At 39.5% G+C, this 24,694-nt stretch overlaps 1 protein-coding gene across 2 annotated transcripts in view; it reads left to right on the top strand.

Annotated features, from left to right (window-relative positions):
* Positions 1-649: 649 nt before the first annotated feature.
* The window catches only part of HPGD (15-hydroxyprostaglandin dehydrogenase), a 32,919-nt gene continuing 8,874 nt past the window's right edge, over positions 650-24,694 (top strand). Inside the window, exons 1-4 of one of the 2 annotated variants that reach the window (XM_082403602.1) lie at positions 650-4,345; positions 4,644-4,767; positions 7,913-8,019; positions 15,491-15,587. In XM_082403602.1, coding sequence (XP_082259728.1) covers positions 4,253-4,345; positions 4,644-4,767; positions 7,913-8,019; positions 15,491-15,587 — 421 coding nt within the window. In that variant the 5' untranslated portion in view covers positions 650-4,252. The remainder of the gene's footprint in view (positions 4,346-4,643; positions 4,768-7,912; positions 8,020-15,490; positions 15,588-24,694) is intronic. The other variant, XM_082403603.1, reaches the window with a different exon arrangement.

The raw sequence follows: 24,694 nt of genomic DNA, 5'->3' as shown, positions 1-24,694 counted from the left end.
GTAGATATCCAAAAGTGGTCAGCTCCTCTGCTGTAGCTTGCAGAGGCAAAGCCAAGACAAGAATCCTTGACCCTGGTGTTAGCAGAAACTGCCTTATTTCAGCAGGGCTTTTTGGTCTCAGTAAGGAAAAAGCCTATTTCTGTGTTGCTTTATATGTGATCATTTAAAAATTACACAAGCTTTTATCTATCAGGTGACTGATCTGTCACAGGTAGATCAGTCACCTGACAGACTGGGGCCCTCACAAGCTGAGGCCTGTGCCTAGGTACATTTTGGGATGTCTGTGCTTGCCCCTGGGCACAGGACAAAGGAAAATCAAGCAGAGACTGGCCTGTCTTAACAAGTCAGGGCTGAGCTACAAGCCCTAGTGTGTGTGTGAAAATATAATGTGATCAAGGAATTCTGATTTGAATTTAAGTCTGTTTTTAACTTGTGTTTCTTAAAGACATCACTGTTCAATCATGGCGCAAAGTACTGCTCAGCTACAATTATCTCAAAAAATAAAAAGTTTAATTTAAGAAAGAGAAGAAGAAGGAGTACCACTCAGGAGTCAGCCACACTTGGAGTCAAAGCCAGGTCCTTCTATTTTCTAGATAAGTGACCTTGGCCAAATTCCCTAACCTCCCCAAACCTGTTTTCCTCATCTGTAAAATGACCACAATAATAACCACCTCACAGTTTGGTAGTGAATAACAAATTCAATTACATAGGTAGTACTTATTTAACTCGGTATAGTCTTCGCAACAACTTTATGAAATAGGTACTATCATCATCCTCATTTTCCTGATGAGGAAGCTGAGATTCAGAGAAGTTATGTCACTTGCCCAAGGTCACACAGCCAGTAGGCGGTAAAGCTGGATTCCAGAGGCTGTGCTTTTAGCCTTTATGGGATGACTGCCCCTGAGTAAATATCAAACACCTGCAATTGCATCAAAGGAAAAATAATTCCTTTTTTTTTTTAACATCTTTATTGGAGTATAATTGCTTTACAATGGTGTGTTAGTTTCTGCTGTATAACAAAGTGAATCAGCTATACATAAACATATATCCCCATATCTCCTCCCTCTTGCATCTCCCTCTCACCCTCCCTATCCCACCCCTCTAGGGGTGGGATAAAAATAATAAAAATAATCCCTTTTAATTCAACTGTTAATTAATTTTTGTTTTTATTTTAAGAGAACTTTGTACAACAAACTAAATAAAACATAACCTATAAATAGGAATGCTTTCACAAAATTATATGAATGATGGTTTGTTTCAGATTTAACCTAGTTTTAGCTAAGAATTATGTTTTTAATTACACAAATTACATTGACGATAGAATTACAGAGTTAATGTAAATGAAATTAAATAATGTTATGAGCACGAAAGATGAGAAATGTTTATCAAAAAACCAGAGGAATGGGGAATTTGTTTACTGGGTAAAGAGTGCTTTTTTTGGTTTTCAAATATACTATACCTAATGTCCTTTAGATATTTTAAAATCAAAATGTACATTTAATATAAAATATCAAAACATTCTTCTTCCAAACCGCCACACCCACGTATTTTTTCGTCTTACTTTTAAGTTATATAAAAGGGTAGTCACAGTATATGGGAATTTTCACCATTTTCCATCTTCTCTCAAACACATATCTTATATTTATCTGTTCTTTTCCTTATTCAACATGTATTAAGCACAGACCCTGCCCTGGATGCTCAGGACACAGCTTGAAGACCCTCAGAGACAGGAAGGTAATTACAATAATGTGAGGGAGAAGTGTTTCCACTGCAAAGTTCTCCAGCTCAGTGGGAAGACAGGTGAAGAAAGCAGGAGGGGACCATACTCAGGTGAGCAGATATTGTATGGCAAAGGCCTGAGCCTGGACTGTGGGGTAGGTTTTAACTGATGTGGCTTCCCAGGCTGTAAAGAGGGGTTACAAGAAAGATATGGGAAGTGGAATGCCCCCTATGCCATGCCCTGGGGTTGAGAGAGTTTAAGGGTTTTAAACATCAGAATGTCTAAACATGATCAGATCTGTGTTTTAGAACTTTTATTGGGAGGAGTGTGGAAACCGAATTGGATCTAAGAAATTTGGGGGCAAGGAAATCATTCAGGAGTCTAACTGCTGCTGCTGTCACAGGAAAAAGTATAAGGGTCTGGACAAAGGCAGTGGCCATGGAAACCAACGGGAAGGAAAGGGGTTGGGGGTAGATCCCAGTCCTTCGTTTGTGTTAATAAACCTGTTTCTCACATTTTTCTCCATCTCATGTGTATTATTTGTTAATGACCCAGCAGTAATTAGGTGAACTAATATTGTTATTATTTTGTGCCAGACGTAATTTCATTGTTGCACGAAATCTGAGGCACAGAGTTGAAGCGACTTGCCCAAGATCACACAGCTGGGCAGGAGCAGAGAGACAAGATCCAAACCCGCTTTGTGTGAATCCGCAGCCTTTGCTCTTCCAGCTCACCCACCCACCCCCTTACTGCTTCCTGTTTCCGGTTTTTCTCTCAGTGACTGGCAGCCTTTTAACCTGAATCCGTCCCCTTCCTTTCTTAAAAGAATAACTTATTGGCTTACTAATCTTTCCAACTACTGTCCAATCTGTTGCTTTCCATATCATGTTGGTCTGGAGCCTCTGCAATATTCATCCTCTCATCAGACATTTTTTTCCTTAAATTTCAGCCATTTGGCTTCTGTGCCATCTAAATTTACTGACGTTGATTACTGTCTAGAAAAATTCAAAGTATTTCTTCATCCTTCCTTCCCTGCGCTTATCAGAGTACTTTGTGTTAGTAACAACTGCTTTATTCTTGAAACTCTTTTCCCCATATGTGCTGCAACACTTTGCTTTCCCAACATGTCCCTGGGTCACTGCAGAGGCTCCTTCTCTGGCTCTTAAGGTGTTCTTTCTTGATAAAGAAAAACAGTTCCTTTTCTCCTTCTATGTTCTGTGTGTGCCCCTAGAGGTGTTGGGTTTTCTTTTGTTTCCTATGTTTGTTTAAATCCTCTGCTGTTCTCTTTCAACGTGAAGACTTCTGTTTCAGTGATTTACTGACAACATACGTTTCACACAACTTCCCCAAACATGCCTGCCCTGCCAGTCACCTCATCTGCCGGTGACGAAGAAGTACACAAAGGATTCATTCTGCTGTGTAAGCTTTCTGCCTGACCCCCACCTCCCCAGGTGCTTAAATTTCTTTGATCATGAAAATAAATGCCAAGCAGGTATTAAGCTTACAGAATTAGAATTGAAGCCTGCAGGTGAGAGAGAGAGAGAAGGGCAGACAGACAGACCGACTAGGTCAGCTGAATATTCCCGGCTGAAGGCATCTCAGTTCACAGCTCAAGCCCAAGTTCCTGGAGGACCGGGAACCTCTGTCCCACACTTGACTCAGAGCCTCCGGTGGTGGTATGACTCAACCAGCAAGGATACCATGGAACCAGCGCTTCAGCAGGCTGACAGCGAGCCTGGGGTCCTGTGCAGTCGGTGATGACAGTTCCTGCTGGGTACTCTCAGCATGACGCAGGATTGATACTGATCTGAAACATAAGTGCCAATAAGACTCCCATTTCCAAGATTCAAGAGTTCCAGCCTTGAAATGATAGGATCCAGGGGTTTCTGTTCCGAGCTCAGTGCACCTTTCCTCTCCAATATCTATACAGGTTTGTCCAAAACACAATTAAGAAAAACAAAAAACCCACAACGGTGTTCGTGACCTCTGCTCCCTCCATCCCCACCCCCACGTCCAGGAGATGGGAGTTCAGACAAAAACTTAGACAAAAAAGCAACATCCCTAAAATTGTGCATTACTGGTTGCTGGGTTTGTTTGTTTGTTTGTTTCCCGTTTTAATTTTCTTTGGGATGGGGGGTGGGGGAGGAGAGGAGAGGACCTGGGCGCAGAGGAGGAACCCAGGCTCTCAAGCCTCTCCGCCACCCTTCTTCTGCGGGGTGGTCTTCAGCGCACTGAAGGGAACACTTGTTGGGGAGTTCCCTTTCTGCTTGCTGCCTTCCACCGCCAGTCAGGCGGCCGCAGGCAGAGGGGAGGCTGTGATCTGGGCTTGGCTGCGAGTCAGGAAGGCAAAGATCGCGGAGCCGGAGCGCTCAGGGCCAGGTGACACAGTCGTGGGTGCCCGGCGCCGCTTGACAGCTTCATCCCCGCCCACTGGCAGGAGAGCGCGGCCGGGCAGCACGCGCGCGCGCAGGGTCCTTAAAAGCCGCGGCCGCGCGGAGACGCCGAGCTCGCCCACCGCGCGCAGGCGGCGACATGCACGTGAACGGCAAAGTGGCGCTGGTGACCGGCGCGGCCCAGGGCATCGGCCGAGCCTCCGCCGAGGCGCTGCTGCTCAAGGGCGCCAAGGTAAGCGAGGCGGGGCGCACGGCGCGAACCTCGCCGGCCCACCCGAGACCCGCCCCCCAAGCCGGGGCCCCGGGGGACGGGGGCAGCGACCGAGGCTGAGCCCCCGGTGCCCGCCGTGCAGTCTCCAGAGCTGCCCAGGCTGGCGCGCTCGAGCGGACCTCGAACGCGCCGGGAGAGAACCCGAACTGTAAACTGCCCCATCTCCGGTCCAAAAGAGGAGCGTCCTGTGGTCTCTTTATTGTTGGTCTATTTCAAGAGCCGCGCAGGATCCTCTCGATTCCTCCCCTCTTGTCTGTAGGTAGCGCTGGTCGATTGGAATCGTGAAGCAGGTTTAAAGTGTAAAGCTGCCCTGGATGAGCAGTTTGAACCTCAGAAGACTCTCTTCATCCAGTGCGATGTGGCCGATCAGGAACAACTAAGAGGTAAGGGCGGGGAATCCATCCGTCCACGCGGAGCGTGCCTTGAGCAAGCAGTAACCTGAAGGCAACCCCCGGCCAGAGATCCAGCCTGGGGCGGGCGGCCGGCTATCTCCTGGAGAGCAGCTACCTCTGAGCTGCAAGAGATAGCTGGGACTGTTACGTTTCCTCTGACGTCCCAGTAGCCCTAAAAGCTAAGGGGGAAGACAAGCCAAGCGTGCTTGAGAAATCCTTTTATTTTAGTCATTTGGCCGCCCATAATGTAATCAAGATTCCTTGGTGTATTCCAAGACGGTGCTGCTACAGTAATTATTAAATGATTGAACTTGCAGATGGAACTGGGAAAGACAAAGTAGGCTAGGCGAGTATGGCAAACAACTTCTCCCAGAAAGCTGGAAGACACAGAGTCCAATGACAATCAAATGTGGCAGTGTTTCTCTTTGGAACACACTAGAATGGAAAGGTCAAGGGTTGTCATCACAGAAGTGCTGGATGCTTTTAACCACATGCTCTCTCTGGTGTTTCCCCTATGAAATGATACTTTAAAAACAATAATAGCTGTACTGTAGTCTTAGAATTGGAGAAGAAAAGTTTCTACCAGACTTTCCTCAATGCTTTCCTGTTTCCGTCTACTCACTTAAAATAGACCAATCTAGTTGTGAAATATCAGGGACCGTATTGGTGTAGACAATGAACAGATTTGGTCATATAGAAACCCAATAGATCTGTATGAAAAACATACATATTTTTCTGGGGAAAAATGGGAAAATAAAATATTTGTATTTCACAAAGTTTTTTTGAAAGACTTAAGTAAATTATTAGACACCTCTTTAGTCAAGGGACCAAAAATATCTTCATAAAAGTCACTCTGGTACTTCTGTTCTTAACGTGGATGTGTGTTTTTTCGAAAATGTTGGGCTGTTCCGTGAGAGAGTGAAAATGGAGCTATATGTTAGAAGGAAACCAACTGCTGTTCAGGGAAATTGTTTTAAAGGAAATTATATAATTAAAATCTGAAAATGTTACAAAGACCTATAACGTGGATTACAAGCATGAGAAGAAGAGACCTGTAAACATAGTGCTAGTTGCTGGACGATAAAGTTTTGCTGATTGCACGGGATAGTTTTCATCAGGGATAAAGTCATGTCAAATCCCAACAGCCGTGCTGATGGAACAGGGAACAGATTCCCTATAGATCATCTGAAAGCTATTTCTGTCTGAATTTATGTAGTTTCACATGTGACATTTAACCTTAATTGTTTTGCTTCCCAGTATTTAAAATTAGTACCTTGACTGTAAACACATTCCTTAAGGATAAGTGATTGTGAAGGAGGAAACCAGACACATAATGAGTGACCAGCAGAAGGCATGTTGGTCGTGAGAAATCCACATGTCGTCTGGACATCAGCGTTTACTTGCATTTTAGGAAAACATGGCACTGGCTCTTCCAGTGTCAGGATTTAATGCTGCCTACAACTTTTAAAACTGCTTAGACATGTGGCCAAAGAGACTTCACTGAAATCATAAAAATACAGAGGTGAAAAAGTTCTTGGAGATGACTTACAGATGAAAAATGCAACCTGAAGAGTTTAGGCAAATTACAAAGAGTACCACAGCATATAAATGTCAGCAAGAGTTATCAATAGATTGTAAGTTGCTTGAGCCCAAAATTCAGTGGTGTGTTATAAAGAGGAATACACCAATGTATAATTTGGTGTGTTATACATCGGTAAGGGCAGAGTATAAGGAATACAGTGGACACCGAAAGAGGAAAGAAAAGTAAAGAAGCAATTAGACGTCCATATTTGACAACCTAATTTCCTGTAAGGTGGATGTGGAGTTCTGAAGAGTAGAATATATTTAAGATGAAATGCAAAAATTAACAATAATAGTATTCCTTAGATCTTTTCTACTGGAGGACCTTTTCTGGAATCAATTTGAGATCTTAAGAAGCATTTTAAAGATTCTTTGAAAAAGTGAATAGTTTTTATATATTTTGTTGTTTTCCATTCCAGTACAGTAAAAGGTACTGTAAAGGGTACATATTAGAAAGTCTTGGCAATATTTTTGGCAGTTAACTTGCATAGTAATTTATCCATTTGGCAAATTAGTCCATGCCGTCTTCAATGTATCTGGTGGTTGTTAATAATTCTTTAATTTTATTTCAATCAATATAAAGTTTGTGCGGATCTATTTTTTTCAAGGAACTCATATGTTGGACCCAAGACCCGAGAACACATTTCTATCATTTGGAAGAATAACCACAATTGTTATCTATAGTTTCAAGTAACAGAACTAGAACCAGTGGTAAAAGGCCCAGGGAAACAATAAAACTATGTAAAAGGCTACTTTGAGAAATAATGTTTCTCAATACCAAGGGGTAAAGCCTAATTTTAACCAGTCACGGAGGGTTTGCAAGGACTGGAAGTGTGGTTGGACAACGCAATGAGGGACCTTCAAACCTCAGAATCTATGCAGACTTGACCTTAGTTGAACATAGTTGTTATACAAACTTGCAATACAAAGCTGTCAAAATAGAAGAAGAAAAGGCAAACATCGAAGTTACAATAATTAAATAAAATCAACTGAATGAAAAATAGACTTACTAGGATATCCAGATGCACTGAAATGATCATAATGGATCTGGATACAGAACTGTTTAATATGACACTTTATGAAGAAAATATGGCTTATTTTGAAAGGGATGCTTGTCATAGTCTGAGCCACAGAGCTTCAGTAACTTCTTAGGGACAGAGATGCTGGTTGCTCAGACTGACTTCTAAGAGCTCTTAGCATAGGATGCTCAGTTCTCTAGAATTTACACCACTGAGTCACTGCTTACAGAACTTTAATGTGCATACAAATCATCTGCGGATCTTATTAAGGTTAAGATTCTGATTCCATGATTCCATAGGTCTGTGGTGGCCACAGATTCTGCATTTCTAGCAGGTTCCCAGGTAATACTGATTGCTGCTGCTGGCTCACAAACCACACTTGAGAAGCAAGGCAGGAAGTCACAGTCTAAGAGTAGAACTTTCACGAGAAGGGTGGATGAATTAAAACCTCATTTCAGGGCATAGACTGTGATAAATGTGTCTGTGCAAAATAAGAACGTTATCTATGATGTCTTTTTTCTTTTTTTTTAAATTAGATACTTTTAGGAAAGTTGTAGACCACTTTGGAAAACTGGACATTTTGGTGAATAATGCTGGAGTGAATAATGAGAAAAACTGGGAAAAAACTCTGCAAATTAATTTGGTAAGCTGTCTTAGCCATGTTCATGGTCTACAATTACTTAATAAAATGTTTTAAAAGGAAAAAAGGGTTTTTTTCATGGAAACAATACAATGACCTACAATATAGAAAAAGGGAAGTTATAAAAAGCTGGGGAAAAAAGCATTTCCTTTTACAAATAGGAAAACATTTGAGGTTTTCAATTATGAAAATAAATCTGTCTTAAAGTATTAAAAGGAAATATGAGAAAAAAAAAACATCGTTTACTGTATAACTTAGGAGTTGGCAAACTATGGCCCTCAGGCCAAATGAGCCTGCCACCTGTTTTTGTGATCTGCAAGCTAAAAATGGGCTTTACATGTTTTAACAGTTGAAAAAATAAGAAAAAGAAGAAAAAAAAGAAATACATGAATATACAAAATTCAAATTTCAGTGTCTATAAAGTTTCATTGGAACACAGCCAAAGTCGTTTATTTACATGTTGTCTCTGGCTACTTTCATGCTACCGTGGTAGAATCGAATAATTGTGACAGAGGCCCTATGATGTGCAATGCCTGAAATGTTTACCATCTGACTCTTTATAGAAAAAAAAATTTCCAACCCCTGGATTAACTTATGTACTTAAAAAATAAATCTTAATTCCAGGACTGTAACAGAAAACAAGGCTAAAGTGACCGTTGGACTCTGTAATTATTAAGATTTTTATCCTGAAGGCTGGTGTGTGTGTGCATGCGTGTGTATGGGCATGCATGTGTGTAATTCCCACAATGTTTGTGATTATTTAGCTCTTCCTTGAATTGTAAACATGTAGAATAAGGAAATAAAATTTGTTTTATTCATTGTATCATAAGCTTGCTGATTATCTTATTTTATAAACAGACTTGACATAAGATATTGGGGTTTAGTAACAAACTTTAGCTAAAGCCAAATGTCAGAGCTGGGCGGGGCATGGGGTCACCCTGTTTTTGGTAAGGTCTTTCTTACTAGTCTTGCAAAGGAGGCACATGTAAAGTACAGAGGGGCAGCTGTGTGTGTATAAATGCACAGGGAGTGGTCCCTACTTCACCACATCCAACTCCTTAAAAACAGGAACCATGTGACGTTTTTCTTTGTTCTTCTCTCAGTAATCAACACAGTATCTTGAAGATAGTGCTTATTCAATAAATGTTTGACTTGAATTGACATTCTCATGAGTAATGACATAACTGTAATAACTTGATAGGAGTAATGAGAATTACCCTAACTCACAAGAAAGCTGAATCTGTGAGTACCACTTTGATAAGGTACAAGCTTGACAGATGCCTAAAATCCTTTGACCCAGAACAAAAGGTACTATTTTAAAGTACAAACACTCTCCTTCCAGTTCTTTCTAAAATTTGTCTCAAGTGCTCCTGGATATCATTATAGTTAAAAATAACTTTAAAACCTATTTGTCAAGTGTCCCTCAAAATCTTTCTGTGTGTGTGTGTGTGTGTGTGTGTGTGTGTGTGTGTGTGTGTGTGTTTAGAGACATGACAACTGCTGTTCCTGAGTTGAGATAATTCTATGATTTTCTTCTACTTTAGGCTAATAATGTAGTGAAATAAAATGAAACATTTTCATACTGTGAACCATACTTACATCTCTTGGCTAAATCTTACTTTATCATGGTATATCCATGTCTAAGATACTATTGAATTTGCTTAGTTAATACCTAATTTAATTTTATATTTGTGTCTCTCTGTTATAAATGATAAGAGCTTATAATTTTCTTTTCTTAAAATATTTCTATTTGGTTTGGCTGTCAGCTATTCCTTTGCTTACTTCTATCTCCTTGATCTGTCCGTTTCTGAATAGCATGTAGTCATATCTCAAATGACAAATGTCAACTTGCCTTCCTCTTTCAGTCATTCTGTCAGTGTGAATTCTACATAATGGCTGGTGATTATAATTTACTGATCTTTGATTTTTTAAAGTTGTAGCCCCATTTGCAACCTGTCATTTTTGATTTGTTTTATATTTCCAGAAATAATATTGGTACCCTATGTTTTCTTTTGATTCACATTTACCTAGGCATATCTTTTTCTATTTCTTTATTTTGAAAATGAAAGTAACCTTTTATGTGAATTTTGTCTCTTGCTAACAGTATAATGTGAGATCTTATTTTTCAAATCACATCTCGAAACAAATGCTTTTTATATTAGTGAATTTAAGCCACTCATATTTATTTTTACTCTTCTGTTAGGACTTATTCCTTCCACTTTAGTTCATACTTTATGTTCACTAAATTTTCTTTCTGTTTATGTTCTTTTTCCATTCTTGTCTTAAATTCCATTGGATCACTTTAATTTTCTTCAGCTGGTAAGAAAACCGTACATTTTATATGCAGACTTTGGTGGTTATCCCTGACTTATTATGAACCATACTTCATTACATCCTTTGGTTGCCAGATTTAAAATAATTTTTTTTTTGGAATATGCAACCAATTGGAAACTGCAGGAATTTTTAAAAACATGTTTTTATAAACTTATGCCCCTCTCCAAAACCACATAAAGTGACAAGACTTTTTTTTGAATCAAGCTATGCTAATGAAAAAGCACAAATCACACAGCAGCTCTCTCCTTAGAACATCACTACTATTTTTAGTTTCATCAGTAAAACTACAGATATTTTATAGATAGAGGTCCCTAGGGTATAAAGTTCCTATATTCAGTGCATTCATAATGGGCACCTACTGTGCCTTTCTTCTGAGAAATCAGCTGTCAGAAAACGTGTGCAATGATTAGAGTTAACATAAAGAAACATGAAAATAGTGAAGAGATTGTCTCAGAGGTAATAGGATTCGAATTATCTATCTTCATCCAGCAGAGAGGGCATGTTTGCTTTAATATAATAAATATACAGGTGAATAAACACCTGCTCCAATCTGGAAAGTTCCTGCATTATCTGCAAATAGAAAATTCTGCAAGACGGGAATTTTATTTGCCCTGTTTGGTTACAACTCACTCTCCTGGAGCTGGCCTTTATTTTTCTTTGAACTCTGCTGACAAAGGCCACTCCTTAGCTTAACTCCAGGGACTGATGACATTTATTTAATATTACATAAAAAGAACAAGGTATAACCTTTGTTACCCATATATAACTTAAAAACAAGTTACTTCCCCTCCTACTTACAACACCCATTGCAAAAGTAGATTAGGGTCTGACCAATCATTATCCTTAGAACTTGATTATCTCTGTTAGTATAATACAAATATTTGTGTGTGGTTTGTATAATAATTTTTTTCAACTCTGCTCTGGATGTAATTTACCTCCTTGTACAATTCCCTGTGTGGTCTTTTGCATATTTTTCCATGTTCTTGTCTATGTCAGAGAGTAACGGCTTAAAGGACCTCACCATGTATCTTTCCCTCTTCTGAAATTTTATACAATAGTTTATACCATCCTTATAAGGCATGTCAGTTTTTAAATTTTATTAGAATTATTTCTATACATGTATAACTTATGCTAGTCTACTGTAAGTTCTTTGAAGGCAGAAAATTTTTGTTTTGCATACATAGATGTTCAATTAAAGTGTATTAGAAAAATAAACTGCTATTCTATGATATTTTGCATACATGGATATTCATTTTTGTGTTTCAGTACAATGTTTGGATGGTTTCCTAACACATCAGTGTTGCAAACAGTGTATGACAAACAGTATATATGTCCTTCCACTTTTACTCCTTAGCAAATTTGCCCTTTCTTTATTCTTCAGACAGCAGCTCTCACCTCTCTTCCCACACAAGAGATACAGTAAACCTCTTCCCAGTCTTTTGTTTCCACTAGGCTCCTCTGTGCTTCCTCACTCTGAAACCAGCCACAGCTGCCTTATTTATAGCTGCTCAGGCTCACAGGGGACGTTCAGGAAAGAATGAGTCTTTGTATAACTCTCAAAGGTTGATCTGGCCATTGGGCAGAGGTAGACTTAACTCTGAATATTGATAAGGCCATTTGGTAATGTATTTATTTTACTTTTTGAAGCTTTAATAAACCTAAATAATTCATTCCCACTCAGATGGGACTTACAACCTAATTTGGACATATGACTAACTTACATTGACTCCTTTAGTATAGTCAAATAAAAATTAAACAAAATAGATGGCTATTGTTGGGGATTTTAAAAAAGATTTGTTTCAGACCTGAATTTAAAATTCAGGAACTTTTATTTCATGTCTCTGATCTTGAATTTCCCAGTCTGTGAAAGGATGAAGGTAATCCTCTTACCTCTAAGGTTGGTTAAGCGTCAATAAACCATAATTTGTATGAAGCATCCAGCACGGTGCTACTACATGGCGGTCACTCAATAAATTGCATTTCTCGTCCAGAGACTAAAAACCTACATTTTCTTCATTTGCACTATCTCATTTCTAACGAGGTGGGTCCCTCTGCTCTGTACTGCCTCTAATGAAGAGTTGAGGAAATGGATAGAAACAGTGTTGTCAAGTGTACTCCTTTTTCTTGGCTCCCAAGGGTGTTGATTACACCTTAAATTAGTAACTACTTTCTGTTATTGCTACTCTGCCATATCTAAAGATCCCATTGAAATGTTATAGTTAGGGAGAGCTTGCTAAATTGTATAAGTAGCTTCTGCAAGGGGGAAGACAATCATATCTACCCCCTAAATAAGCAGAAATTTTAAAAGATTGAACATGGGAGAATAAAAGACGAGAAAAGGTTTCAGGAAAAAAATGATCATCTATACTAGTATCCCTTGAGAACTGGCTGGAGAAAAAACAAGAAACCTGAAAGGCAGAGTTTCATGATTTAGATGACAGAATCTTTTAAAAAATTGCTTTAATTACAGTGTAGCACAAGAACCATAAATAAACTAAAAGCAACTGCAGACTGGAGGGAAATTAAATAAAGGAAATGACAGATTAGGAAAATTCCGTAGTAAATACATACACACACACACACACATACACACAAATGTTATAGGAGCATATATACATATATGTGTGTATAATAGGAAGACATTATGCCTAATAAGAGAAGTTAAACAAGTTCATTTATCATTTATCTGTATTACTAGAGAATTATTTCCAGGATAGGGGAATTTATGAGAGTGGTTTTAAGTTATAGAATGCTTTAACTTGTTAAAAAAAAAAAAGTATGTTAACATTTGGAATACTATACAATTTCAGTATTACATGTAAAAGTTGTCTCTTCGTAACTAAAAATGTTGAGTAAGCATGTGTTAACTATATCACTTTGTCAATAATTGAATTTTCATTTTTCCTCACTAAGTAAAAGTAGACATTGGATTTTCCTCTTTTTTTAAGAGTCAAAAACAAAATTTTAACTACCTTTACAAAATGGACTAAAATAATACTATAGATTCCAGCTTTTTTGTATTTGTAGCGAGAACATATCTGTAATTTTTGTTTTCTTTTTTCCCCTGGATGCTTGATATTACAATGATCCAATCTATACAATGTATAAACATTGCCAAAAGGCCACAGATATATTTAGGAAACATTTTTATTCTATGTTTTTCTAACAATTCCATTAATATATGATCTGGGATATGGAAGAGGTTGTCAAAGTAAAGGAAAAGAGGTGAAAATTTCTTATATGTACAGCTAAAACCTTAGGCTTTGTCTTGCAGGTTTATCCTAAGAAGCCTTTCATTTGAGAAGTTACTCAGTTCTTAACCTGATAATGGACAGCAAGATAATCCTTTGCCTTCTCCATCAAAAACCAGGAAATAAATCTGGCTTTTAAAAAAAGTTAAAAACATTCCCAAATTTTCTATCTGGCTGCATCTTGTAGATGTTGAAAACACAAAAGCAGGTGTCAGCAAAGCTGTAAATACCTAAGAATAAAAGCGTAGCGCCAATACACATAAACAGAAATTCTGTTCAGACATGCTGGAGACTTGGGCAGAAACACAGAATCTAACTGACTTCAGTAATTTCAGCCATCTACATTCTTTTCCTTCTTATATAAACCATTAATGTTTTGTTTTTCCTTTTTAAAGGGAATCATGTGCAGGTTTTACTCATTCTCCCTAAGCCTACTTAATATCAAACTGATGCATGGCTTAAGTGAATAGAATCTTCAGCTTACATTTTTTGTGCTAGAACTACTGTTAGGTAGAGAGGCAACTCTGGATCCTTGTCAAAAAAACTCCAAAAGGACTTTTTAAAATAAAAAGAAGGTAACCACCAATATATATCCTCAGGTTCAGACTCGTTATCTCATTATCTGTTGTATCATTTTCTTTGCAGTGTTGTAAAGAATGAGAGACGTAGGAATTAAGATGTGGAAAGCAAATTTTCACCTTTCAAAAGTCTGAGTTGGAAGGGAGAGGAGTTCTTAAATCTAAAAGGGAATGTAAGGTTCCAAATATGTTTCATGTCACAAGTTGATTTTGATAGTGATTAATTCTTAAATGTTAGAATAAAACCGAAAAGGTGCCTATACATGGATGTGAGTAGCAAAGCAGAGTAAGCTTTCAAAAGGACAGCTGCAGGAGTGATGAACAAAATGAAGTGATTTCATTACTGAAGACCATATGTCCAAGGAACAGAAATCCCTTGCTCAAACTGGGTACAACAGCTATGTGATCTCATACGACACAGAGTTCAGGATTGCTTGACGCCGCAGCTCCCAGATCTCATTCCCATCTGCCAGCCGTCATGGTGGTTTCCTCTTAAAGATGCTATCAATAGAACTTCATTCCAGCCATCGCCCCCATACAAAGCAATGAAAAAGGAGTAACGCAATCATTTCTTTCTGGTTTTCTTAAGAGCAATGACAATTTTCTCCGCAGAGTCCTCTTCCGTCACCCTCCCCAACCCAGACCCCACCTCCAGCTGACTGCTTCTCAGGTCTCGCCAGAAATGGTCCCATTTGGCTCCTAAACCAGTCACGGGCAAGGGGAATGGGATTTCTGTGATTGAAATAGATGAATCACTGTTTGCAGTAAAACAGGGGAGATCACCTTCCTCTGTATTACATGCAGAAGAAGTAGATACAAATGCAAAATAGAAGGAGGAAATGAAAACTGTGTAGGAAATCAAGGGCATCCACTATTACATATTCCAAGATCCAAGAGAATAAAACAGAGCAGGTGGATGCGGAACAGTTGGACAAGAGAACCGTGTGCTAAGAAGGGTGAATGCGTTTTGTATCCAGTATTTAGAAAAGAAAAAGAATATACAGAATTCTTGAAGATGCTGAGGATTAGTGGAAGTAACAAGACACTTGGAATAGAACCTTTATCATAAAATCTCAGAGCAGGCAACTAAGTGAAGTTTTGCAGAGATGTGATGAGCTCTACAAGTTTAGGCAAATAAAAGAGAATCCAGTCAATGCGTTTTAAAGAAACACAGCCACTTCAAAACCTTTCATTGATAACATGTGCAGGAATCTCCTTCGGTGTCTGGGATAGCAATAAAAATGTTGGTGTGTGACCGTATGATGAAGTATAATAGCTCTGTTGCTTTTCCCATTTCTGCCCTTGGACTAGGTTTCTGTCATCAGTGGAACCTACCTGGGTTTGGACTACATGAGCAAGCAAAATGGAGGTGAAGGTGGCATCATTATTAATATGTCCTCTTTAGCAGGTAAGGACAATTATCATGTTACTAATGATTTCTTACTGGTAATTGGGACCACAAAAGTAACTCTTCAAAGTGTATTTATTATCAACTCAGGTTTGAAATTGAAACTTGGTTTACTTTTTTTTTTTTTTTACTGGTTCTATGGAATTTTCTGTTGTATACTATCAGAAGTTCAAACTCTAAGTTTATTCCTATTATCTTAAATTGTGACTTTTTAAAGTTATCGTTCTGCAGTACTATTTAAAAAAAATGTATATATATTTTCCCAGAGTTGCTATTTGTCAAAGGTTATTGTGAGATTCCTAAGCAGTAAAACATGTAAAAGCACCTCTGATAGACTAAAAAGGACTAAAATAAAGTTAAGGTATCTCTACTCCTGTGTGATTTTAGTAAGCGTGTCTAATTTTAAAATATGGCATATATAGTTAGTTGGGATATACTGTCGGGGAAGCCAGACTTGATCTCTACTTTCTCAGCCTCTGTGGCCCAGCCTGAGAATGAAATTGACATAAGATAGATCAAACAGGAGCAAAGCATACAGGTTTTCGCACGTCCACGAGAGCCCCCACAGGAAAACGAAGACACAAAGAAATGGCAAGGCCTCGGTGTTTACAAACTAGGTTGAACAAAGCAATGCAATTGTGGGAAAGTAACTAAAATATATGGGGAGACTAAAGAAAGATAAAGTTATTTTAACGTCTGTACAGATGTCTCTTGGCCTTGACTCCAATCTCCAGCGATAAGGTTTCTTTTCTCCTGGTACCGGGACAGCATCTTTTACATGGGATTCTGTGTCCCGCTTTCAGGAAGAAAAGGGAGATTAAAGTGCTCCCTTGCACCTGCTGTTTTACAAGTGCCTTTAGCTCAAATTCACCCTTATGCCCATGTGACATATTTTGGGGTGGCATATTCCACCTCCTTTCAGTGCTAAACTGCAATAATAAATAGACCCAAAGGTGTAATGGCTTAAACATAGCGTAAGCTTATTCCTCACTCATATATCAGCCCAGGGCAAGATCCTTGCCGCAGGGAACCTCTTCTGTACGCAGTCTTTTGGGAAACCAGGCTGGCAGAAGCTCTTCAGCGTGGAGCTTCCAGGGTTACACTGGCACTGGGGGACTCCTTTCTCTCCTACAGAAAGAGCGAGAGAACCCTGAGGAGGTGTGGCTCCTCTTCTAAACCCCAGCCCTGCAATGGCAAACCTCGCTCCGCTCACATTCCTACAGGCTTTGACCTCATGGCTCACCTAACGACAGGGAGTCTGGGAAATGTAGTCTAGCTGTGTGTCTAAGGGTGGATGTCAGAGGAGAGCTGATCATCCTTGCCACAAAGGGCAATCCAAACTGTGTTTTATTCGGGGCAGTGTCATTTACGATCAGCTGATGTCATCTTACTCAGTATTAGCTATAAACCTTTGGCAGGAACTTTTGGAGCAGAAAGACTTTACTTCGAAAATTCTAGGAAAAAAAATCATTAATGGGTCTTGAATAGTTAAAGTGAAATCATGAAATTTTAGAACACTGACCAATATTGACAGCACATCTAAACTATTCGTGCCCAAAAAACAGTGAGACTTTCTTCAGTCATTTGGTTGGTTTCAGTTACTGTGGTAATTGCAGAATCGGTGTTCCTCGCCAACCGCCCCCCATCCTGTCCTCCACCTCCCAGCTGCAGTGGCACTGGGGGAGTCAGGTTTGGAGGTACCTGTGACCACACTAGTGTCTGAGGCTCAGCGTTTTTCTCATTCCTCCAGGAATCATCGTCAGATGGTCTTTAAACCACTGTGAACTTAGCACGAGTGGAAACTTAGACATCTCCCTCTTCAGAAGTTCTCAAAAGTAAATCCGCATCTCATTTTCTGAGTTGCTTCAAGACAAAAATGCCATCCCTAGAGTTATTATAGACCTAGTTCTATAAATTGTTCAGGGTAATCTGGTTATTTTTCCTAACATGTCATCTACTTATAAATTATAACATTTCAAGTCCAAGAGTACATTAAAAGGTGAAAGCATGGGCAATACTTAAAAGAGATATTCAGCCCCAGAGAGGGCTGAAGTTTAGATTCTCAGAGGCTGGAACCCAAAAGGCAAATTGTCACGGCTAAATCTACACTATTTTGAAATGAAATCGTAAGAAAAATATATAAATGATTGGAGAATTAAGAAGAAATATTTAATAGTTTAATACAAATATAAATGTACAAAAGAACCTAGGGTGGTGATTAAGACATAATTCCATGAATTCTCTCTTAAAGTTAAGGGGGCTGGTAACACTTGGAGAACCACAAACACCATACTAGGAGACTCTTGACCTTGTATCACTGGAGGCACTGATTTCAATCTCAGGAAAGAGAGAAGGCCTCAGGGGTGAATCAATATAGGACTCTCTGGGAGAGCCTCTGTACCGGAAGAGGCTTACTTGCCCCAAAGAGCATGAATAGAGAAATGCAGGGTAGTACTGCCTTTTATCCAATAAAAATATTTAAACATATAGCAACAATTAACTTTCACTGAGCACTCACCATTTGCATGATGCTCTTTTAAACACTGCTTATGTGTTCTCTCATTTAATACTCTCAACAGCACAGTGAAGTAGATTCTATAATCTTCATCTTGCAGATAAGGGAACCTAGCCTGGGGAGTTTAGGTTTTTGCACAAGCTTACATGCAAGGAAGCGGGGGAGCTGCAGTTCTCATGCTAGCTGCCTGATACGAGATCCCCTACTCTTAACCACTTGATTTTCTCTCTCTTCTGTGTATGAGTCTGTCAGTCTGTCTCTCTTTCTATCTTAGCCTAATTATAAAGAAAGAGAAACTGAATTCCTGTAACTTGATTAAGCCAGTGCGATTTGCTAGTATCTTCAGGCCTCCTGGGCACTACTTTAATCTCAGGACTATTTATTAAACCTTCAGCGAAAGCTTAAGCTTTTGCCCCATTTGACACACACAGAGTAAAGCCCTGGAACCATCTGGGGAGCTTACCAACATCACAAGTCAAACCATGCCATAGAGAAGAGTAATTTCGGGATTACAATTAGATGTCCACTTGGCTTTCTTGGCTAAGAGCTTGCTTTGTCACAATACCCATCCTGGGTGTGAATTTTCTTCTTACCTATCTCAGAGCCAGTACTGGGAACCCTGTGTGGATCCTTCTCTAATCGTGCAGATAAAACAATGAATGGATATAAATTCAACGAGGAGACCACTTTGGCTTTGGATTACCTTTCTGACACTCTTACAGTCTAGTGAATAGCAGAACAGTCTAAAGTGGAGTAGCACTGACATATATACACTACCAAATGTAAAGTAGATAGCTAGTGGGAAGCAGCCACATAGCACAGGGAGATCAGCTCATGCTCTGTGACCACCTAGAGGGGTGGGATAGGGAGGGTGGGAGGGAGACGCAAGAGGGAGGAGATATGGGGATATATGTATACATGTAGCTGATTCACTTTGTTATACAGCAGAAACTAACACAACATTGTAAAGCAATTATACTCCAATAGCTATTCTAAAAACAAACAAACAAAAAAAGCAAATTGGTTCTCCATCTGATATTCCTCCCAATAGGCAGGGTAACTCTGTTGATCATGGTTCACAAGTTCGTCTCTGTCCGTTATACTTGATTGGGTACCTTCATAATGCCCGTCCTCCATACCTGTGGCATCTACACCATTTCCTTGTTGCCTCTGGCCAATCCAGACAGCCCCTGCTACCCCTCCTCTGACCCTGGGCTTTGTCACTGAGGTGTCCTCATCTCACAAAGAGTATTAAAATGTATTGTCTTGAATTTTATCCACTCACCAAGAGTTTCTGTTCTTCCCATAATGAGATCAGTTTGATAAAAATACAGGATTTTGTAATAGTAGCAGAAGATAAATGTAGACGTCTCACATCCTCACACTTTCCTCAGAAATAATATCAACAATTTTGTTCCCTTGAAGTCGGAGCATGTTGGCAGAGGTCAGATGACCAAAAAAGTCTTTGAAGGGTTACTGGAGTCAAAGTAATTCTTTTTTTTTTTTTTTGACTCCTCAGCTTATATGAGGTATAATGGACAAATAAATTTGTGGGAAGAGTAGTTCTAATGCTTGCTTCCTCTTTGTTTTCCAAATATTCCTTCCTCACAGGCTTTCCCTCTTTTCCCCCTACTGCTCACTCTGTTGAAGGAATGTTGGGTAATATTCAACCCAACCAGAGTCCATCCCATGATCTCTTGCACAGATCCAGTGGAATCATTTAGTGTCATAATGAAACCTCAAGTTGACACACTGGTTTCGGTAGAGAAGTTAATGAGTAATGACCGCTGACGCAGACCGAGTATCAGATGCAATTAATAAGTTTAACAAACAGAGGAGTAGTTACAGTGGAGAGTGATTCCTCGGTGTATTGAGGGGAGGGTGTGCTTGTCCCTGGAAGCCCTGGAAGTTGTTCCAACCTCTGTTAACCACACAGATTCTTCTGTACGAGTTTTTGTCTATAAACATAATATATGAACCTGCGCTCATTTTACCACATCCATCCTTAACTATCAAACAAGAAAAAGTTGAACCAGAGAGAAGAGTGAAGTCTGGTTTAAAGCAGATAAACAGCTCTGCTCCCATGAGACATCCCATAGGAGTCGATTATGCTTCTTCTATACTTAGTGGGGAGGGAAGAGTAGTCGTCACAGGAAAAGGATTCTGCCCACCAACCCTGCTCCCACCTGCTCAGCTACTGAGGTCTTGGGGTTTGCTATGCCTCAAAAATAAGTCACTCGGTAGCATTTTGTGAGTGACACCACGAAGGTCGTATCTGCTCTGAATTGAAAACATTAGAGTCTCAAGAAAATACTTGAAAATCTTAGAATTTGTTTAGCATGTCTTAAAAACCAGCCCAGCGACATACTCACTTGAACTCTAAGTTGTATCTACAACAATGTAATTAGTTTGTGTTACAGTAGAAGTGCTAAAGTTACCACTTTAAATAACACATTCAAGTTAACCAAACATGTTAAACATGGACAGAAGGGAAATGGGGCTATGAAAGTAACTGGCAGAGTTTCCACCCCAAGAGCTATACGCCAGAGTCTCGTCAACATGGCAGCACTTGTTAGCGTGGCATAGGTGAAACAGAAGCCCAATGAGAGGTACCAGGCTGTAGAACTCACGTGGCCTCAAGAGCAGCCGGACTGGAATGTCACAGCAGACCAGAAATTTCAGGGAATCACGAGGTACAACCCTCTGCAACTATCTTTGCTTTAAAGAAGAGGGACTAACATATTTAGCAAGTGCCAAGTTCCAGGCGCTGTGATGAACGGTTGGCTCTATGGTATCACATTTAACTTTTACAAATCCCTGCAATAGAAGTCCGTTTAATTACCTCCAATTTATAGTGGAACAACTCGTCTCAAACAAGCTGCAGAACATGGGAAAGGTGGTGAGGATTAGCAGGAGGAATAAAAGCAACTTTATGTTGCTCTATTTTAGTGTATATCGTACAACGGCTGAATGTGCATTATCTGGATCTTAACTGGTCAGATGTCAACGGCTATGAGTACGTGGGCCACCTCCCTCGCTTAGTACCAGCGAAAGTCTTCATGGTGTCCGTTTTGCTGTCTTATGGCTTAAAATTATTAAGAAGACACACACGAAAAGGAATCAGTAGGAAAGACTAAATATTTATAAATAGGCCTTTTGAGGAATGGATAAAAGATTTAGGGTTTCCTAGCCATAAAGACTATTAAGAAAATGACTAGTCTTCTAGAATTCAACATGAGAGACATTACCTACGGGCTTTGTTTAGAGGCAGATTCTGACTCAGTAAGTCTGGGGTGGATCCCACAATTCTGATGCTGGTCCTTGGCCCACACTTTGAGGAGCCAGCCTCTAGTTTGCACAGGGACATTCTTTGAGTGGCTGAGAAAGCTCATCTTGGTTTCCTCTGATCACAGCGTAGGGGATCACTGAACTTTTAGGAAGGGGGATTGTGATGGGACCTTAGGGACAACTTTCTGAGAATTAACAATCCCTGGAGAGTGCTGCTGGGGTTACCTTTCTGGAAAGATTTTTATCACAGAAGATGCAGTCGTTCTGTGGAAGTTTATGCCACTTTTTATGTCAGATCATACTTTAAGACATAATTTGTTAACGGCAAGCATGTGACTGAGGGGAAAAAAAGCAGCATCAGATAAGGTGTTCTGTTGTGTGGAAACGCATCTAATAAGGAAGTCCACTAGTTACTTTGGTCCACTTTCTGCACAAACACAGATAAATGGATTCTCACCAGTTCTCTTGTCTTTCCTTATTAAAGAAGTGCTGGTTAACCACAGAAAGATGGGTAGACCGTTTCTTTTCTGATTGTAAAGAAAATGTGAGGAATTTCGATCCCTGCTTTTTAGCACAGCTGCTGAACTCAAGTTTATCATGCAAAGATCAGTATCCTTAGATTCTCAATTTCCTTTCCTAAGCTGAATTTCTTTAGCACTTCTGTATAGTCTATCTTACATAACTTCTATCCATTTAAAAGAAAATATGTTCAAGGATTCAGTACAACTGCCGTCTGAGCAGATTTCAGTTTTTTGCACAAAAACTTTTTGAGCGATTTACCTTCTGTGAAACGTAGATATTAAAGTTATCTTTTGTAAATACAGGTAGAAAGAATATTAAAGATAGAGGAACTAATGTGGAAAGGGAAATGATATTTTACTTTTCCAAATGACTTCTTTATTTGTTCTATAATTACATGTGTCATTTTCAGGTATTTAAAATTTTTTTTCATAATTATCCCATCAGTCGGTGCCATTTGGTGTTATTATCCTGAGTGGCTGTAGAAAATATTTCTCTGTTTCGTGGGTAGAATTTCTCCCTCTGTTGAGATTATTTTTCTTAATCTACAGTTAGGACGGACATAAACCTGCAACTAATTACGTGTTGTATTTTGGAGAGAGAGCCATTTCACAATTCTTTAAGTAAACTTGCAGAGTGCTGGGCCCAGAATAAATAAGTATTGAAAATCTATTCTTAACTTTTTAAATATAAGGCATCCATTTTTAAGCACAATTAAGGATTCCTCACAACATCAAACAAAATAACATTCTTTTAGAGACTGTTCTCTCATGGTCTCAGTCCTTTGTTGCGTTATTCTTAAATCCTTTAACATGAAGACGAAATAATTTTGCTGTGCATATGGGAATTAATTTGCAAGATTTTAAAAAATCCAAATTCATTCTAGCAACTGGGCCTGTAGCCACTATCCTGACAGAAGTCCCTGTGAAGTCAGATGGGGTGATCTGGATGGTCAGATATCAAAGTTCTACCCTACCCCTGCGCCAGGGGCTCTCAATAGAGCAGATTTAAAATACTACGTCAATATCCTTTGTATTTAAAGTTACTAAATACATAGTTCTTAAATGAATGCACTTCTGTAATACTTTTGAATTAGGATTAGCAAGAGTCCATGGTTTGCCAAGGTTCAGAAACCAAACCCAGTTAGGATGCTGTACCAGATTTGTGGCATTTTAGTGCAAAAGATACATTTTCATAAAAAGGTACAATGTGGATAAACAGGTAAATAAAACAATAAACAAGACTTGAGATGTTTCATCTTTAGGAAAAATGATTACATTTATATAAAGATAATAGCAAATGGTAATGCTTATTATGTGTCAGGCACAGTTTTAAGTATTTTATGTAAATTAGCTCATTCAGGACTCACAATAGCTACTATTACTACTCTATTTCACAGAGGAAAAACACCATGGTACGCAGCAGTAACCCCTCCAAAGGTAACAGAGCTCACTGTGGTGGATTCAGGATTTGAGATCAGCCAGTCTGGCACCCCAAATCCAAACTACTGTGCTATAATCTGTCTCGACCAATTCAATTAAAAGGACATTTTTAAATGGTTAAGTAGTATAGGAAATAACATTCTGGTCAAATGGTGATCCTCCCCTTGGTTTTATACATTTCAACTAACTATTTAAAACATGCTTTCATTATATTTGGCGCTTACTTGGTACCAAACACATATTTCTAAAATGAATTCACTCCTATAAAACCTTTTGAATTAGCACACACTGTATTTTAAGGGAAGAAGACTAAATTTCCCATCTCAAGACAGAGTAAAAGATCTTGGCTGGACATCTGGAATTTAAATTTGAAAATTATGTGTGTTTGTGTGTGTGTGTGTGTATGTGTGTGTTTGTGTGTGTGTGTGAGAGAGAGAGAGAGAATGAGAATGAAAGAGACATGGAGGGAATGAATTTCATCCACAGGAGTGGATAAGGTCACCTAAGGAAAGAGTGTGCATAGAAAAGCAGAGAGGACCAGGACCAGCTCTCGGGTCCCCCAGCCTATTTCTGGGTCTGGTCAAGGAGGAGCAGCCCGCAGAGGACGTGGAGGAGGACCTGCTGGTGAGTGTGAGGTGGAAGGACACCAGCGTACGGAGGGAAGTGCTGCAAGGAGAGCGTAATTCACTGTGTTGGTTGCTACTGAGCAAGGTATCAAGCACGATGAAGACCTGGCCTTAGCAGACGTCCGTCACTGGCAACCGCCACAACATCTGTTGGACTGGACTGGTCAGAGGAAAGCCTGGTTAGGGTGAGCTGTGCAGCAGTGGAGAGGCAGCTGGAGAAGGAGGTGAAACCAAGAGGGCTACTATTTTTAGATGAGTGATTTTGAGACGTTCATATCTCAAAGAAAAGCCATTTCTCTTTTGATTCTGCACGTGATACAAGTAACCACTCTAGGCTTCTTAAAATATTCCTGTCTTTAATTTCTGTGACACGATGCTTAGCTTGTTTTCTTCCTACCTCCACTGGTTCAGCCTTCTCAGTCTCTTGCTCCGCCATCCTCCTCTACCATGGAGGGCTGCCAGGTATAGTTGTGCAGGTTGTAAACTGCAGGAACTCTGTGGGGCACAATCTCCACAAACTACCATGTGAGTGGTGTCCCCAGAGTCATGTCAGACACACCCTGAACAATTCTCTGAGCTGACCCTTATTACTAGCCTCAGAACAGGTTTTTATTTGAAGCACATGGAAACATTGTATGTTGGTGCTGCAGGTCTAAGGTTGGTAACAGAGGTATGGCTAAACAATGCGATACTGAAGTTGACCACAACAGCAGTAAT

The sequence above is a fragment of the Balaenoptera borealis genome (assembly GCF_965194805.1).
Source record: "Balaenoptera borealis genome assembly, chromosome: 8".
Lineage (NCBI taxonomy): Eukaryota > Metazoa > Chordata > Mammalia > Artiodactyla > Balaenopteridae > Balaenoptera > Balaenoptera borealis.
This window is presented reverse-complemented; position numbering and strand designations above follow the sequence as displayed.